The 18,710-nt window shown below is 36.2% G+C and overlaps 1 protein-coding gene and 1 long non-coding RNA gene across 2 annotated transcripts in view; one reads left to right on the forward strand and one right to left on the reverse strand.

Moving 5' to 3' along the window:
* The window catches only part of LOC149143530 (uncharacterized), a 55,709-nt gene that overhangs the window by 29,358 nt on the left and 7,641 nt on the right, over window positions 1-18,710 (forward strand). The window contains exon 2 of the mRNA XM_089451862.1: window positions 9,840-9,913. Within this exon, the coding sequence (XP_089307988.1) occupies window positions 9,840-9,913 (74 nt within the window). The remainder of the gene's footprint in view (window positions 1-9,839; window positions 9,914-18,710) is intronic.
* Window positions 13,278-14,476, reverse strand: LOC149143531 (uncharacterized). The gene is made up of 3 exons (XR_016264954.1): window positions 14,323-14,476; window positions 13,642-14,188; window positions 13,278-13,452 (listed from the first exon to the last, which is right to left on the reverse strand). It is a non-coding gene; the product is annotated as an uncharacterized LOC149143531 (long non-coding RNA).

Genomic DNA, 18,710 nt, shown 5'->3' on the forward strand with positions numbered 1-18,710 from the left:
TTTAAAGCGCTTTTTTGGAAAGCGCTTAAAGTGAAGTTTGGTTTTTTTTCTTTATAAAAATTAAAAAAAAAGTTTATTTTATTTTGAAAAAGGAGATTAGTGATATTTGTTTGGAAAGAGATATTTTTTTGGATTTTGAGAATTAGAATCAAAAGGTTTTTCTTGAACAAGAGGCTTTAGGGTTTTGCAAGGCGTTGTTTATTTTGTTAAATATGATTTTTTTCTGTGTGAAGATTGTGCTTAACGGGGGCGCATATTGAAAATTATATTTTTTTTTTCGGGGGCGATATGGAAGACAGCCTCATGTAACTAGGAAAGAAACTATAATATAGAGAGAAGACCGCAAACATGGGTTGCAAAGAGCGACTGAAGCATATTAATAAAATAAATCGAAAAGAAGAGGCAAAGATCATTTCCATCGTTAGAAAGGTTCAGGTCGCAGCCGAGGGACTCATGAGAAGTCTAGAAGAAGACAAGCAAGAAATCGATGGTGATTGGTGTAGCTTTTGATCTGCTACCACCTCCTAGGTTTACAAGTGAATATTTTGATCATTGGGTTATCAAGATGTTAACTTTTCTTAGAGCTAAAGAGCTAATTGAGTATGAATCTAATAACCAATATGATGCAGTATGTGATGTTTTAGCATTGAAGTTTATAAAATGCATTGGATGACAAGTGTTTGTGCAAGGTATAAAAGGCTACAACTTCCAAGGAAGCATGGAAGTTCCTGGAAGAAGAATTTTGTGCAAGGGGGAGTGACATGCAACAACAGGTTATGTCACAAGCAAGGAAGTCAGCCGCAGATCTGAGAGTAGATGAGCAAGACTCTGAGAGGAAAAAAAAGCTTGGAGAACTCCACTCAAAAGTGGATGATGGTTTTCATGACCATAAAATTGAAACCCATTATGCAAGCATGCATATGGATGAAGAAGATGCATCAAATATTGCTAAGAGAGAATTTGAAGCCTCTTTGTGTGAAACAGGGCAAGAGAAAATAAATGTTTAAGGAATCCACTGTAATATCACTACAACAAAACCAGCGATTAGCGTCCCTTTTTACTTCTTTTTTTGCATCTAGAGCCCATTTTTGGTGCTATTTGCATCCATTTATCAAATATGGTGCAAAACTTGACACAAAATTTGCATCAAGTTTTGCACCAAATCTTACACCAAGTTTAGCACCAGGTATTGCAATAGGTTTTGCACCACGTTTTGCACCAAATTTTATGCCAAGTTTTGTGTCATCCTTTACACCAGGTTTTGTTCCAGGTTTTGCATCAAGTTTGGCACCTAATTTTGTTTGACATACTTTTGCATCCTCATTTGCATCCACTTTTTGCACCTACACTTGCATCAACTTTTGCATCGACTTTTGCGTCCTTGTTTGCATCCTTTTTTAAATCATTTTTTGCATCCATTTTTTCATCCATTTGTGCATCCCTTTTGCGCCAAGTTTTACATCGTGTTTTGTGTCTAGTTTTGCATAAAATTTTGCATCTACTTTTGTTGCATCCACTTTTCCCTCTTGTTTGGCATCCATATTTACATCCTCTTTTGCATCTATTATTGTACCCACTATTGCATCTAATATTTTTGTGCCACAATTAGCGCCTAGTTTGGCACCTCCTTTTGCACCCACTTTTGATTATAATTTTGCATCCACGTTTGCATCCTCATTTGCGTCTAGGTTTTCATCAACTACTACATCTATTTTTGCATCCCTTTTTGTATCCAATTTTGGACCGGGATTTGCATCGGGTTTTGTGTCTCGTTTTGCATCTACTTTTGCATCGACTTCTATTGCATCCACTTTTGCACACAATTTTGCATCCACTGTTGCACCCATTTTAAATTTCACTTTTTGCATCCCTTTTTACATCTTCATTTGCATCATACTTTGATTCTTTTTTTGCATCTATCATTACATCCACTTTTGTTATGCCACAATTTGCACCATCTTTTGCACTCACTGTTGTATCCACGTTTGCTTCCAATTTTGCATCCATGTTCACATCCTCTTTTGCATCAAATATTGCATCTATTTTTGCATCCACTTTTATGTCAGGTTTATGCATTGGGTTTTGCATCTCGTTTTGTATCTACTTTTGCATCTACTTACATTATATCCATTTTTTGCATCCAATTTTGTTTTTCCTGTTGCATCAATGTTTGCTTCCACTTTTACATCCATTTTTGCATCTTATTTTGCATATTTTTTGTCTATTGTTACATCCACTTTTGTTGCAGCATATCTTGCGCCTACCATTGCAACCACATTTGCTTCCACGTTTGCATCCCCTATTGCATCCACTTTTGTTTCATCCATTTTTGCATATACTTTTGTTTCCGTTGTTGCATCCACATTTGTTTCACCACAATTTGTGCCAAGTTTTACACCTACCATTGGACCCATGTTTGCTTCCACTTTTGCCTTCATGTTTTCATCCAAGTTTGCATTGACAACTGCATCTACTTTTGCATCCACTTTCTTGTCAGGTTTTTCATGTTGTTGTGCATCTACTTATGTTGTATCCACTTTTCATCCAATTTTACTTCCATTGTTGCCCCCATTTCTATGTTCGCTTTTACATCCCTTTTCCAACACTCATCATATTTTCTGCATTGATGATATTCCTTATGGCATTGACAATTATGAACAATTGATGACAATGTCAATAATATTGACAATGATGAAAATGAAGATGATGGCGATGACATGAATTGTGATTATGATGATAAAGTTGATAGTGGTTACAATGACAATGATGATGATGGCAATGATTATGATGATGACGATGCTAATGACGTTGGCGAATATTCCCAATTTTAGATGTTGTCATTGTCATAATCATAAGCATTATCTTTGGTGTCATGATCATCATTTTCGTCTAGGTCATCATCAAAAACAATAATGGCATGAATGATGATGATGCATGATTACAACAATGTCGATAGAAATTACATTAATGATGATGATGGGGATGATAAAAATGACAATGACGATGATAATGGTGGTGATGATGATCATCATCGATCGTCTGTCAAAAATAGAGTTGTTATTTCTCTTACATATATCAATGTGTCCTAAACAACCCTTTTCTAGCACTGATCACATTTTTTGGGTTGATGATATTTCTTACAACATCTACAATTATGAACAATTGCAAACAATGTCCATAATGATGATGATGATGGCATGAATGGTGATTATGATGATAATGTAATGATGGCAATAACAATGACAAGGATGATGGTGATGATGATGACAATGATTATGATAATGATAATGACCTTACAATCTTATGGATTCGTGAACAATTACTAGTTTCAATACCATCTTCTGGATACGTATTACTATCATACTTTTTAAATTTTCTGTCTCTTTTGAGGTATCTTACTATAATGGTGTTGTCAACACTAGAAAGATATCTTGTTGTAATGGTGGTTCTAATGTTAGCACTAGCAAAGTTTAGTAGGGAGGATGCTACTACAAGAGGAATTCATTCTAAGTGACTATGGCATTCAAAATGAGGCTTTATGGGCTGCTTTTTAACACATGTTCTCATGCTCATATAAAATTAATGTGAAAAGTTGCTTTAATTGGTTCCCATGCATAATTAATATTGATAATGGGGTGGTATAAAATTGTAATGGGAATATCCGTTAGTTAGTTATGATGGGTCAACAACATTGAAACCATCCAAGTGACATTTCACCTTGGAACAATCGTCGCTCGTGCGAAAACATGAAGTTTATGTAAATGAAAGTTGTGATTGTAGTGGAATTAAAACCATCGAGAAATATCAAAGAAGACGCTGCCTACCAGTTTTGAAAGAAAACCAAGGCATTGAACAACTATTTGTGTTAGGATGTAGTGAGGGAATCGAAGGAAATTTGGCAGCCCTAAGTTGCCATTACTATTGCCAATCACACATTCAATAGTAATCGTAAAAGGTAGCCACATATAAACAAAACCTCGAGGTTTTGACAGTCAGAATCTATTGTAATAGCTTTGACGTATATATAGTTTTGTGTTTAGATGAGAATGAAGTGGGCTTCATCCAGGGTTCGGCTCAGTCCTCGTCCATTCCATGCAGTGGTGTTTAATTTGCCAAGAAAGAGAATATTACGTGAGTGTTCACAGTTAAATCAACAGAAATCAAGGATGTGTGATTGTCAAATTATTGCTCCTCCCTTATGATTGAGAGCTTGATGCGATGGTCATTATCCTTGGGTGATACTTTTATTCCCCATTTTCTATTGAAAAAGTAGCGTTTTTCTGTTCAATTATGATAGGGTTGGATGAACTCCGGTTTGGGTGGATGTAGACCCATGTTTTTTTGTGGTGATCTTCAAATGTCTTTAGGATAAGAAAAAAATCCTTGACCAAGGTCCATGGTTTTGGGGATGAGTTGGTCTTCTAGTGAAGCCATGGTTTCCCAACTTCAATCCTCTCACTATGTTGTCGATGACTACTCTAGTATGGGTAAGATTCCCAGTTTTCCCATTCACTTTACCCATCTAGATCTCTTAGAAAAAGTGGGCAATTTTATTGGAAGATTTGTCAAAGTAGACAGGGAAAGACTTTTGAAAGGCATTTTAACCTATGTTTGCATATGTGTTTAGGTAGATCCCAATGAAGTTTTGCGAGATAAAATTGAGCTCAAGTGGATGGGAATTGTGTATTCCCAACCCCTGGACTATGAACATACAACTTTTCGATATAGGAATTACTAACAAGATAGACACCTTCAAACTGTCTGTCCCTTTCCAATAGGGGCTTCCTCCTTACAGTCATCTAAGAACTCTAGCTGCAGTTGGAGGGATCTTAAGGAAAGAGAGGGATCCAAAATGTTACACCCCTCCCTTGTGTGTCAAACTTTGCAAACCTAAGCTGAGAAAAGCTAGTTATGATGTGTAATATAAAAAGTAAATACATTATTAATAAATTAATCACTTGGAAAAGCGAGACACCAAGAGATGAGATTCTTGCCAAATCACATTGGTGAATGGGAAAGGATAATTCTTTCATGGTAAAGCTTCTCGATTTAATTCTAGATAAGTTGGATGGATTGGAGATAAATATCCATTGAGAAAAACATAAAAGTTTTGCGGAAGAGAAAGGCAATCTTCTATGAGGAAAATCCTCACGGAAGAGAAAGGTGAGATTTTATGAGATAAGCCTACGCAAATGGATAAAAAGATCCATAAAAGCGAGACACCGCTAATTGAAACCATATCATGAAAGAAGGTATTAAATACCCATTGCATAGATCAATTGGAGGCGGTTGATCCATGGCAAGAACCTCGACTCGGTGGTGAACTGAAGAGTCATTTCTAGGTTGGGTAGCGGTGCTCTGTTTTCCAAGTGTCGTTCTCTCTTTTGATCTAGTTTGACTCACTTGCGTGGATTGTTCTGTATGTTGGTTTCTTACCCTCTATGTTATAAATTCCTTAGCATATGAGAGAATTTTCTTGAGTTTTAAATGCACTGCATGTGGCGTTAATGAGATGATTTTATGGATGCACATAAATGAAATTCTAATTACAGTCACAGTATGTGGATCTTATGTAGAATTGGTGTTAACCTGTCTTTTGTTAAGATAGTGAATAGTCGTGCTTGAGCCGCTATGCAAATTTGTTAACTGTGGTTAAGGCTCGACTGTATAAAATATGGTACAAGTTACTTGTGTTATGCATCCAATGCTGCGCTTCTGATTAATTGTGCATAATCCCTAAGACACACATGTTAACGTGTCATGCAAATGTGGCAGACAGATTATTGATTATGTATGATAAATTATTTTGTTTTGAAACGGTAGAGCCTATGGTTCGGGTTATCTAATATATGCATTATGCATTATAGGATGAATTGCATCCATTGAGGCGTTCTAATTATTTATTCGTATAGCATAAGATATATGTCGGTGGTACTTTCGGCCATGACAATAGGAATATGAACATGCTATATGACAAAGCTAGTTATTGTAAATGGATGACCTGATCTCCATAAATGTTGGATTGAATCCTCAAAGGAGGGATACTCGAATGTGGGATATTGAATAATATTGATTGATTCCTCCTCTGTGATGTGATGTAGGCATGTGTAGAAGTGCTTGTGTTAGCTTTGTTATGAGGTAGTTGTATATGAACGCGTGTGACAACCATTACATCTAAATTTATTACAAGCTAAAATTAGTAAAGGAAACCAATATGTTGCCTTTAATACTGTGGCTAGGAGGTGTCTACTGAAAGAGGACCCAAAGTTGATCATAATTCATGGAAAAAGGTACCAATCAACCTTAAGCACAATGCAAGAATAGGATGAAAACCTTAAGCATGACCACCAACTCATCGAATGGCCTTGAGGCTGCAATATGCAAGAAGAGGATGAAAAACATTGACTTTGAAAGCTTTTACAACCAGAGAACCTTAAAACCCCAACTCCCTCCTTAGGACAAGTGTATTTGAGTTTACCAAGAGTTGGCTTCCAACACACCCAACGCTCAATGCCAAACATGACATGGTACACTAAAACACAAAGACCGTAAAACCTTTCAACATATCGACAAAGTACACATTCTTCCTTGAAATACACATTCTAAGGAAACCCACAAATGACTTCTCCTCATTTTGAGGATGGTACCTAAGTTAAATTGGATTGCATAGGGATTTCTTAACACAGGGTTCAAAATTATTACAACAATATACTCATTAATCACTAAATATGTCATTTGTAGGAATTGCAGTTAGGTGGGGAGGATAACACTCCTATCCATTTTTAAAGCTACACCCAATTAATAAGTTCTCCATGTGCCACAATAAATGCAATTTTTATGACTATAGTGACACATCCCTCGAGATTTCCTTCCACACCAACACTTTTATCCATGAACTAAAGAGTGACTATTTCATTATTATATTATACATACATGTTAATATAAGCATTAAAATTTGTATTCCTTTGTAAAAAATGCTAGTCCAAGAGATACATTTGATCACCTTGTCTTGTATCCAATATCCAATGTTGACCCCTATATCCTTAGATCTAGAGTGAAGGTTTCATTTCTAATGTTGTGTTTGAGCTTAAATTCTAATTAAATATTTGGGTTAGCCAAGGTCATTACTTAACTTAATGGCTTTGCAATATACAATGTATCATATTTTTTTTAAGTTCAATTGGTGAGATATGTCTAGGGGATTGAACTTTCGATCACTTGGATACACAAGGGCTTGCCAACATGCTTTTTTCCAATTGTGCTACTACCCTCAGAAAATATACAATGTATCATATTAACATCCACTTAAACCAAATTGACTTTTGGGACACATGTCTCTTTGATGATGAAGGGAATCCAATTATGTGATGTCAAACACATTCCCTCACAAACACTCACAAAGACCCTACACTTTTTAGGGTTCGAACCTAGGTTGTCTGTTATGAAACCAACTCACAAAAAGATAGAAAAGATAGATCAAAAACTTAGAATCAGCCTCTTCGAGGGGGCAACCTCCTTTACATTACACAAAAGAACAATTATTGGATGATACAAATGACAAAGCCTCATTTCTATATATAGGAGTCTAAGGGGTCACAATATAATCAAAGTCAACATAACAATAATAATATAAGGGCACAAAAATAACAATAGTGGGCTTCTATGGGGCACAATAATAACAATATGGGGACAATAAGGGCACAACAATAACAGTAAGGGCCACAATGACACTAGTAATGGGGGAATCACTAGTGTTATAGGGACCTAACATTGTCTATATGGAAACACTGTATAATTCTGAATTTATTTATTGTAGATTTGTACATAGATGGATATTCCTTTCTTTGCATTTATCTTTTAGACTTCTTTCTTTCACCAATTGATTTGGAGCTTATGGAGTCTCAAGTAGCACCAATCCCCTTGCTTCTATTGGATTGAATAACATGATTTCTCTTTTGAAATCCATAATATCTCATTCACATGCTTCCTATTTCTCCCATAAGACTTTAGCACAGACTCCATGATCATGTTTGTGTCCCTCTTAATAACGCACTCCTTGGAAGGGGTCATAAAATCTTTTATTAGGACTAAACTTGGATGTCTCTTCTTTCTTGCCCTTTGATTCTTCATTCAATCATACCACCCATCAACTTGTTATTTTTCCATTTTTCTTATAATGACCTTTGTTGTTGGGAAGGTGCCTTTCAAGTATTTTGTCTTTGCATATAGATACACATAAAGTATCATTATTTTAATCTAATGGATGTGGTTGTTAAAATCACCAATATTTAATTAAATATGCATTGTTATACCTTTGCTCAAGCCAACTTCAATTCAAATTCTAACACAAGTGTGTATACCCTTCCTTGCTTAGTTTGTATATTGTTGTAAGTCCCCAATATATTTATGTTGGCTTTTGAAAGATCATCTCATCCCAAAATAAGTAGGGGGGATTCAATATTCAAATCCGGCAGAGTGGGGTTGAAGAAATGGATATTGAAGATGGATTCAATTATAGAAACTATCTTTTGAAAAAAGGTTAGTTTTGCCCCAAAAAGAAAGTTCCTCCTTTGAGACCTTGCCACAACTTCCATAGTTGTGAAATTTTACAATAATAGAACCTCTAGAGTAGAGGTTTACCATATACTTAGAACTTAGGTTGGAATTGAATTGATTCTTGAACTCTTTAGATGATGACTAGAGATCATTAAATACATAGTTTGAAGCGTTTTCTTGTATTTATTAATGAACTTGTTAACCATCCATAGATGAATACTTCCCTTGCACGTGTGCTTGATTTTGTCAATAATGAAAGAATCCTACTATGTTTTTGGTATATTTGACAAGACTACATCTTTAAAATAAAGAAGATTCAATTCTTAATGCTTTGCAATCTTGTAAGAGGGAGGGACAATCGAAGTCACGCAGGAGGAGGTATTCCTTTGTTTAGCGAAACTCTACAGAGATAAAGCACTAAATGCAAGATTAACCCCTTGTTTATGTGATAATTAGGGAATATATATCTATTCTCTCAAAGATTAGTCTTATATATTCAAAAAGAATTTCTCATTTATTCTAAATAACACTTAACAGTGTTTATAGAATAATTTCTCACCATTACAATCACAATAATCATTTTTCAAGGCAAAAACTACATCAAAACTTTTTGAATATGCAAGTAGATAATCTCCACAAATGAAGATCAAAACATATTTTGAGCATGTTTAAAGTGGATTAAAATATAATAATAAAAGACACAACAAAAATCTTGATACAATAATAGCTCAAATAATTATCTTTAACAAAAATATATTAAAAATTACTATAAAATTATAAAATGAAATTAACATTAATAAATAGTCAATTAATTTATATAAAATCCCAATTTAATAATGAATAATTACTTAATTCTTTAAGTTCCACTTCAAAGAAAGCATTGGCACATCAGCTAGAGAAGGGTGCATTATTGTTTTGGAGTAAGAGAAGGGTGCATTATTGTTTTGGAGTTCTATGTCCGTCGCATCAATATTTTATTTGATGTGCCCAATAATTTCTCCAAAGTAAAACTATTATTCAGCTTAAATAATAGAATGTATAATATTTCAAATTCTATAAAATGTATAATATTTCAAATTCTTTGAAAATCCGTTTTACTGAAACACAAATATATGGCCGTCGATTACATGATCGGACGGTAAATATTCTATCTGCCTTTAAATTCAAATCCTCTTGGTAGTTTGGCGCCATTGCGCGTATCCCTCTCAACGAGCTCAGTAGCCGGCATATGAACAATCATGGTTTGCAATCGCATAAACATTGCCCCAGAATCGATCCATGAGCCACCAGATCTCTCTCTGCACGACTTCCAACAGTTCATCTGCGTTTCTTCGTGGTCAAAACGATTTCAGAAAAGGTATTTTTCTGCAAGAGAGTGCTAAAATTGCAAAGCGCCATTATTTTCTTGTCGTCGTCATGAATCCTCTACGCCTTGTCCTAATGAAATTATTTAGAGTTCTTGATTGGAAAAATTTGCCATATTTCAACTTTCTGGAAATATTTCATTAAATAAGCTACCGTATTATCTAAAATAAATCTGAAGACAGAGGCCGTGCTCAAAACAATGTTTTAAGCAGCAAATTTCACAAGGGTTATTTCTGGTCAAACTGTCAATATGTATTGGTCTAGAATCTGTGGTCTTCATCAGGAAAACCCTAAAACTTTGGTTTTCTATCAACAATAACTCCATTTCCTAGGCTCTGATTTGCACATTTTTTTTGAAGCTGGGTATTTTTCTAGAGGAACCCAGATCTACAACTCGTTTCTTCATATTTTAAAATTTTAGAATTTGATTTGCTTTTTGCTGTCCTCTTTTTCCTTTGAAAAAATTATATAAAAAAAAAAAATTCTTCCACTTTGTACCTCGAAAAAGCTTTGATACCACTTCAAACTGAGCCAAAAAATCCAATAATCTGCTAACTCAGCTAATATTTTCCATTTTTTGGTGACATTTTGTTGATATATCAGGATATTTTCAAAATATCATGATATGTTCAAAATTTGTAAAATTCACAACTTTTTCTACTGATAATATCCATGAGCTAAGAGAATCATGATATCTCATGATATTGACGATAGATAACCAATCTTTGCGACACTGTATTGGACAACAGAGCATTAATTGAAGATTTTTGGTCTCATTTCGATGATTCTTTGAGCATCAATACATTCCTTTGCCTTTGGTAGTTTTACATACAGTTTTCCACAGCCAACACTTTTTCCCAAAAGTGAGTGTGGGGTAAGATGTTATTATTTTTGCCCATTAGTAATTACAGAATGGTTACATAACGGTAGTAGTTAATTATTATTAAACTAAGAGCGTGAATCCTTTGTTTATATTCACATCTCCTTCCACCCTGGAAGGCACAGAAGGGAAAGTGTTATTATAAATTTTCTGCCACTTATTTCTTGTTTGTGGATTGTTGGCTTGACATATTACAGGCTATTAATTCTCTCTTTTTGTTGTATTGGGCTTGTTTCCTTTTGTCTAACATTTCAACTGATAGACGATGGATGGTAGCCATGTGAAAAGTAGCTAAATTTTAGCAACAGATTCCTTTGAATTATATATGTTGAAAATGGTTGTTATTGATGTCAAAGGCTATCCAAATGAAAGAGAGTTATATAGTCAAATAACATATTTTGAGACCTTTCCAACGATATATGACACACCTTCTTGAAATATTGTTTTTGGATTTTTGATGTCCCATTTAGGTATCCTATCTTTGAATGCATTTTTACTCCAATTATGGAACATGATATATATATATATATATATATATATATATATATATATATATATATATATATATATATATTGGCACTCCCCCTAACTTCTTTTGGTTAAAGAGATGATTTTTTTCAATATTATAGTCTGCCAAGTTAGCCTAGCCAGTGGGCAAGTCGGCCTTGCTTTTGGTGGTCAAACACACTATATATAGGTGTTATGTGTAGGGACCTAGGACTTACTCGCTCAAGCCAATTCATGTTTGTCTAAGCAAGAAAACGAGTAATTCTAATGTTCATACCTCATGAACCAAGTGAAGCATAGTTGGAGAGTTTTCTTGTGGGAAGGGTTTTTGGCACTCTTTGTGAAGGTTTTTGGTCCTAGTTAGAAGGTGAGTTGCAACACTGTTCTAGAGGCTGAGTTTTAGCCCTGTTGAAGGCCGAACTTCAATGTTGTTGAGGCTGAGTTTCAGGTTTGTTCTGGTGGCCAAATTTCGATGTTTGAAGGTTGAGCTTAGGCCTAATTTGAACTTTGAAGGCCAAGTCTTGTAGTTTTGATGGGAAAATTCAGGGTTTGTTTGAGGGTTCAATATAGGGTTTATGTGTGGATGAAGTGCAGAAACCCAGGGAACTTACCCAATGGTGGGCATGCAGCCTTGTACTTATCTTCATGGCTTGTGGAACTTATTGGCAAGATACCTCTTCTTGATCCAACTGTCTAATGTGAATGCCATCCTTGAGAATAGGCAATGATATGGTAATGGAGGTGTAGTTTATATGGAAGTTTTCTTTCAAGATTCAAGTGAAACATGACAAGAGTGCTCGTTCTTGTCCTATTTAGGTCAAGATAATACTATATAGAATGTTCAAGGTAAATTTTTACTGTGAGTAGGGGAAATATGGCAATATCCAGCTGCTTGAAATCTCGCTGACCCCAACAAATTGAGGTGACCAATATGCAAGCTGAAGAAATATACAACAACCCAAATGGTAACTTGCTGGTTGCATACGATCAGAGTCTCATTTCTGGCCCTAACTAAATCAAGGCAAAAGCTATGTAGCAAGCTTCCTTACTAGTCCCATGAGATTGAGGAACAAGATACATTCAAACAAACATTGTAGTAGTAAGGTTTCTTGAATATATCTCTGCCTACACATTCCTTTTGCAAGTGTGTAGTTGGTTATACCAGCTTATCATATAAGGGTCAAGGGAAAATTGCAGAATGTGCAACGTGCAGTATCTGGCTAGTTGCACCAATAAGAAAAACCATAACCAACAACATCATCTTCTTATCTATGAAAGTGAGATGGTTGGCAGGGGCAAGTTGAGAGTTGATGTAGCTTTAATCCTCAGCAAGAGAAAGAATAATTTTACCCCATTTGACATATCATGACCCCTCTTTGTTTTCCCAAGGCAATCTGGTTCATAATCCAATTAATTGCAAGCTTCACATGTTGGCTAAATAAAATGCTGTCATCTATGCATAGGTATATCCCTTGGCAATTGGCACTTGAGCTCTCATTTTACACAATTGATGCATGTATGTATGTATGATTGTATGCATGTGTGTATGGATTGTATGCATGTATGTATGCATAGTACATATCCATAGATACATGTATACAATCCATACATACATGTATACAATCCATACATACATACAATGTATGCATGTATGGATGTATGCATAGATGCATGCATACATACATCCATGCAATCCATACATACATGCATACAATCCATCCATACATTTTTTTATTTATTTGTTCAGTAGAAAAAAATATCTTTCATTATTAAAACAAGGAGCCACTGCCCTGGCGGTAGTCCCTGCCGGGGTCTGCAGGGACAATACAATACAAACGCTTAAAGCTGTCCTGATTCATGTGAAGAACAACACGAGTTGTAAGGTAGGATGAAAATGGAGGATGTATTTATCGCATACCCATCAGCTGGTAGTATGATCTGTACATTGCAGCTGTCCCATCTATTACCATCAGCCTTCCATTTGCATGCTTTAAGCCTGAACTATTTAAATTTTTATCCAAAGTGTATGGAATGCCCTCAGTCTTGTTCGTTTCAACAAGTAAAGGACCTCCTGTAGATTCCCCATCACAGGTTGGTCCACAGCTTTCTAGAGATTCCTGATTGTCTGATTCTTCAAAGATTTCCTGGAAAATAAAATTAAAGAAAACACAAATTTTGAGAGGCATTGCAATATAATATTACATTTAAATCACAAGAAGAACTGGATGGCAGTAAAAGGAAAATAATTTTCAGTTAAGGCATTCTTCTGTCCATAAAAGACCGCAGTTCATCACTGTAGCATAACCACTTCGAAAGGTAGTATTATCAATTACCTTGAGGTTTGCACTAGCTGAGAAACACTGGCCCTGAACACGTAGAGGTAAATGAAAAGCAGTGGTTGATTTTTGCCTGCCAAGTACCTGAAGAGAAGAACCTCCCAGCTTTGGCAATGATCTTCACAAATGACAGATGTACTGATGTGAAACCCAGGAGGATGTCATTCTCCCAGCATCAGCAGCACATACTGCTTTAGATTATTCCATTAATAGAATGCATGCCCATTTAGAGAGTAGCTGAGTTATTGTTTGCCTCGACAAAAGAGTTTTGCCAAGGCCTGATCTTGGAATAAAAGCTGATAGAGGGATATAGTTAAGCAGTGACCATATGTTTATTTTTGATACTTAAAGAGTTTAATATACAGGCTGCATACTAAACCCATTTGTCTTCTGTTGCCTGTTATTTTATGGCCTTGTAAATGCACATCGCATAATCCCAAGAAATGGCCTTGTAAATGCACATCGCATAATCCCAAGAAGTGCTTCCAATTGCAACCAAAAGAAACTTAAATATCTTATTTATAGAGCAATTTCACTTTGCAGTCTGCACATATAAAATACCAACAAAAATCATAATATATATCAGAGAAAAATAGGTTAGTTTAATGAAGTGACAAAATACGAACTGTTGGCCATCTCCAAGGACTCACAATTTGATCTGCCTGTCAGAGTATGTACCTGTTTAACAACACAAGCTTGGTCATAACAGACTTGAATTTCAGGGTTAGAATCCAAGCATTAAGACGTCCATTAAGATAACATCATTCTCTCAAAGTGCGCTCCTTTAATGGCTCCATAGGAAATGAACTAACGGTTGCTTGAGGAAAACTCAGAGGAAGCAGCTGGAGCCTGAAACATAATAAAACCATTTAAGCATCAGAGCTCATTTGCAGCAAGGCTGAATCATTGAATTGACTTGAACGAAAACAGTGTCTAGGCTGTTAGAATATTTAAAGTCAGTTTGACATGTTAATAGTTTAATATTGTCCACATGATTCTGTATGCACACAGATTTACCACCCATGGTTTTATTAGGTCAGCGAGTTGTTTGTTATGTAAGCAGCCCTGCCCAAACTAGTATACATCTGAGCTCTTGAATTGTAAAATATAATCAATTGAGTACTGAAACAGATTGTATTATTTGGGCATGTCTCTTTCTGTTTAGCGTGCATATTATTTTATGGTAAACCCTAAAATCTAGCATGGTATCAGAACCATGCTATAAGGTGTGTGACAGGTCTCCTCTATCACTATTTAGTATTTTGTAAGCAGATGAATTCGAGGGCAAATTTTATTAGATAGTTGAAAGTGGTGAGTTGTGCAAGTGCTACTGTATACATGACATGCAACCATACGGAGAAAAGGCAAATGCAAAAGTTACACCATCTTAGTAAATAGTTGCAGCAAAGGCATACTTTACAGACTGCTAGCAAATCACATGAAACAGAAAGCCTTGTTGACTAGCAGTGACAATCTGTGTGAGCTTTGGCAAAGAAGATTTGGTCAACGGAACTATGGATCCTTGCCTCTTCTGAAGGATATGTTGGTTGGATTTTCTGATTTCAAGGTGGAGAGGATACAAGTGTGCAAGGAAATGTGAATTCAGCAAGCATGCCAAGGCTGTTTTCCCAAGCGGTGATTACCGATCAAGAGGGATCTTTGATCTAATTCATTCAGATCTCTGTGGACCCATGCCATCATCATTATTGACAGGCAATCTCTATGATGTTACTTTCATAGATGATTCTTCCAAGAAAACCTGGGTATATTTAATGAATACCAAGACTGAGATCTTTAACAGGTTCTGAGAGTTTAAAGCTCTTGTTGAGAACCACACATGTAGGAAGATCAAGGTACCAATAGCAGACAGTATTCCTCCAATGGTTTTGATTCTTTTCGCAGAGAAGCAGGAGAAAAAGGGAATTTATGGCGTCTTACAACCCACAGTAGAATGGGGTTGCAGAAAGAAAGAACAGGTCCACAGTAGAAACTGCTAAGTCCATAGTTCATTACATAAATCTGCCTATGTTTCTTTGGGCAGAAGCACATTGTACGGCAATCTGCATACTAAATAGGTGTCCTCACCAAGTGTTGAAGGACAAGACTCCAGGAGAAGCTTTTACAGGAGAAAAACCTTATGTTTCTCATTTCAAAGTGTTTGGGAGTCCAATCTACATTCATGTTCCAGGGGTGAAGAGGACAAAGCTTGGACCCTCTATTTTGAATGGTATTCTACCTGGCTATAATGAGTTTTCTACGACTTACAAGATATATGTTTCACCTAAGAGGAAGATACTAGTGAGTTGAGATTTGAAGGTTGATGAAGATGCATGGTCTTCAGGGTCACAGGGACCTCCAGCAAAGGTTAAAGAGGTAGAAACAGCTGTTGTCCTGATTGCTGAGCAACAATCAGCAAGAGAAGATTCAGATCAGCCAAGTTCTAGTACAGATACAGAGATAGTTTTACCTTCAAGGATTGTTAGGAAGCCGTGGTGGCTTACCAAGTCATTGCAAGAGGTAGAGGAGCAAATTGGTGCTCCAAATACGTCTTTTCCAGTAAGTCATCCTCCGCCGAAATTTCTGAGTTATCTTACACGGATGTCTTCCATCATTGATGCAGAGCCTTCAAGTGATGAGAAAGCAGCAGGATGCCATGGTGGAGGACAAAGTCATATGATGCATGGGAGATCGTGCCTAGACCATAAAGGAAATCATTTGTTTATTCCAGGTGGTTGTACAATGTGATGCATGCAGCTAATGGCACCATAGAGAAGTACAAGGCTCAAATCACTTCGGTAAATAATCCGGTAATGGATGAAAAAGTTTGACACGTGTTTCTTACCACAGACACGTTATCAACTGCATGAACCAAGATGGTCAAATGGGGGCCGTTCATCTGACTACGTGTGGAAGTTTTCCATTAATGTTTTATTTGGATAACTTTCAGCGAGAACCCGGACGGCCGATTTTCATCTCCCTGCTCATCAATAAACTCTGTTAATGTTCGTTGAATGTTGAATTGTCCCAAATCTTAATTACATTCTTCCTAGAACAGAAGCCGCCGTTGTCCGTCCGTTAAAGAGAAGACCGAGAAGCGTCTGAGAGTGCGACCGTTATATTGACGGAAATACTGTCAACAAAGGCGAGTCCGTTGGCTGATTAGGTAGGTATGCTGTGCGTTATTTCCGAAATTTGTTCTCTGTGAATGGATGAATTTAGCAGGACCAGGATCAATGGATAGATCAACCATCTAAACTAGCTAGTATGAGTATTATATTTGGTTCAACTCTATTTGGGGTGTTAAATGGTATTGTTAGAGATCTCTTGATCCCAAACGAGAATCAAAATCTTAAATTTGTTTACCGTAAATTTGGCTCAATTCTCTTTGGGGTGTTAAAATGGTTTTGTTTTTGAGATCTGTTGATCCCAAATGAGCAATCAAAATCCTAAATTTGTTTAATTGGTGTTGTTAATGTTTACCAAATGTATAAGGTTAAGGTTCAAATATTTAGAAGGTATTGATAATATTAAGGGTATTGTATTGGGATATGTTGATCCCAAATGAGCAATCAAAATCCTAAATTTGTAATAAAAAGTATAAGGTTCAAATTACTTGAGAAGGTATTGTTAATGTTTAACAAAGTTGCAAAGGGCGTTAAATAAACGGATTTATTTTTGGGATGTAAGGGATTTGTACATCCCAGTGAGTAATTAAAAGCCTCTATTTCTTATTTTTTAATCCCTCTAGGTGATTAACTGCATTTAATAAAATTTTCGGCCCTATGGGTGCTTCATAGATTATATCTATGATTATAGATAAATAATGATCCATCTTAAATCTAAACCTCACCCCAAATTTGTTAATACAGAAACAGAGGGAAAATCTGCCAAATCTGGTAATACAGAGACAGACCTCAAGTCTGCTAAATCTGTTATGCACCCAAAGGTATCAATTTTTGGAGGTGCCATACCCAAAATCCCAACGTATAGGGCCACACCATAGAACCATTTCAATTTTCAACACAGTTTCAGATTCCTGAGCCACAACATAGAACCATTTTAACACAGTTTCAGAATATAGAACCATTTCAACACACCGTTTCAGATTCCTGAGCCACAACATAGTACCATTTTAACACGCAGTTTCAGATTCCTCTAGATGCAAGAGTTCTTGGCGCATTAGATTTAAAGATTAAAATAAATTGATGCTAGTTTGTATTTTTTGTTAGTACCATTTTAACAGGCAGTTTCAGATTCCTCTAGATGCAGGAGTTCTTGGCGCATTAGATTTAAAGATTAAAATAAATTGATGCTAGTTTGTATTTTTTGGTGCCATGCTACACACCATCGCATATTCAGATACACAAAATGGAGCCACAAGAAATTCATCTAATGATATAGTGACACATACCTCGTAACAGTGAGAATGCCAAAGCTTCTGCTCTTCTTCAGGGAGAGCCTCAAACAAACGCTCTGATATGATATACTCCACACCTGAAAAACCCAACAAAGATTTGTGCCCAAATTTAACATCCATAGCTTAAATTCAAGATGTTATCATTACTAACATGAGGATCAACTACAACTAAAACTTCAGGAAAAAAAACATGGGCTTTCCCCAACTTTCCTATGAGACGTGCATCGCTGGCATCTGAATCATACACAACACACTGCAAGAAATCCTCATTCACCATGGCCACATAATGGTGTGTTTCAATCTGTCTGGTCATATTGTGTCCATATATTGCCCAAGTGCACACATGTTGTACACAAATTGCACAAATTGCGTTAATAAAAAGCAAAGGCCAGAAAGAAAAGGCAGAGAAACCAGTTACTACCGGACGGAATTCAGCATCACACCAGGGTTGTATTTGTGTTTTTTTGAAACGCACCTGACTTTTGAACGCAATAGCCTTCCATGACTTCTGGACGCAATAGCCTTCCTTGCTCCTGCCTCCATTACTATCAGGTATCTTAGCCTGCCCAGCCTTCCCTGCTCCTATCCCCATTACAACCTGTCTCCATTACCAACAGGTCTCTTAGCCTGCCCATCTCAAAACAAAAAC

The sequence above is a fragment of the Pinus tabuliformis genome, chromosome X, assembly GCF_031772625.1.
Source record: "Pinus tabuliformis cultivar Carrire ecotype Pingquan chromosome X, CPIR1, whole genome shotgun sequence".
Taxonomy (NCBI): domain Eukaryota; kingdom Viridiplantae; phylum Streptophyta; class Pinopsida; order Pinales; family Pinaceae; genus Pinus; species Pinus tabuliformis.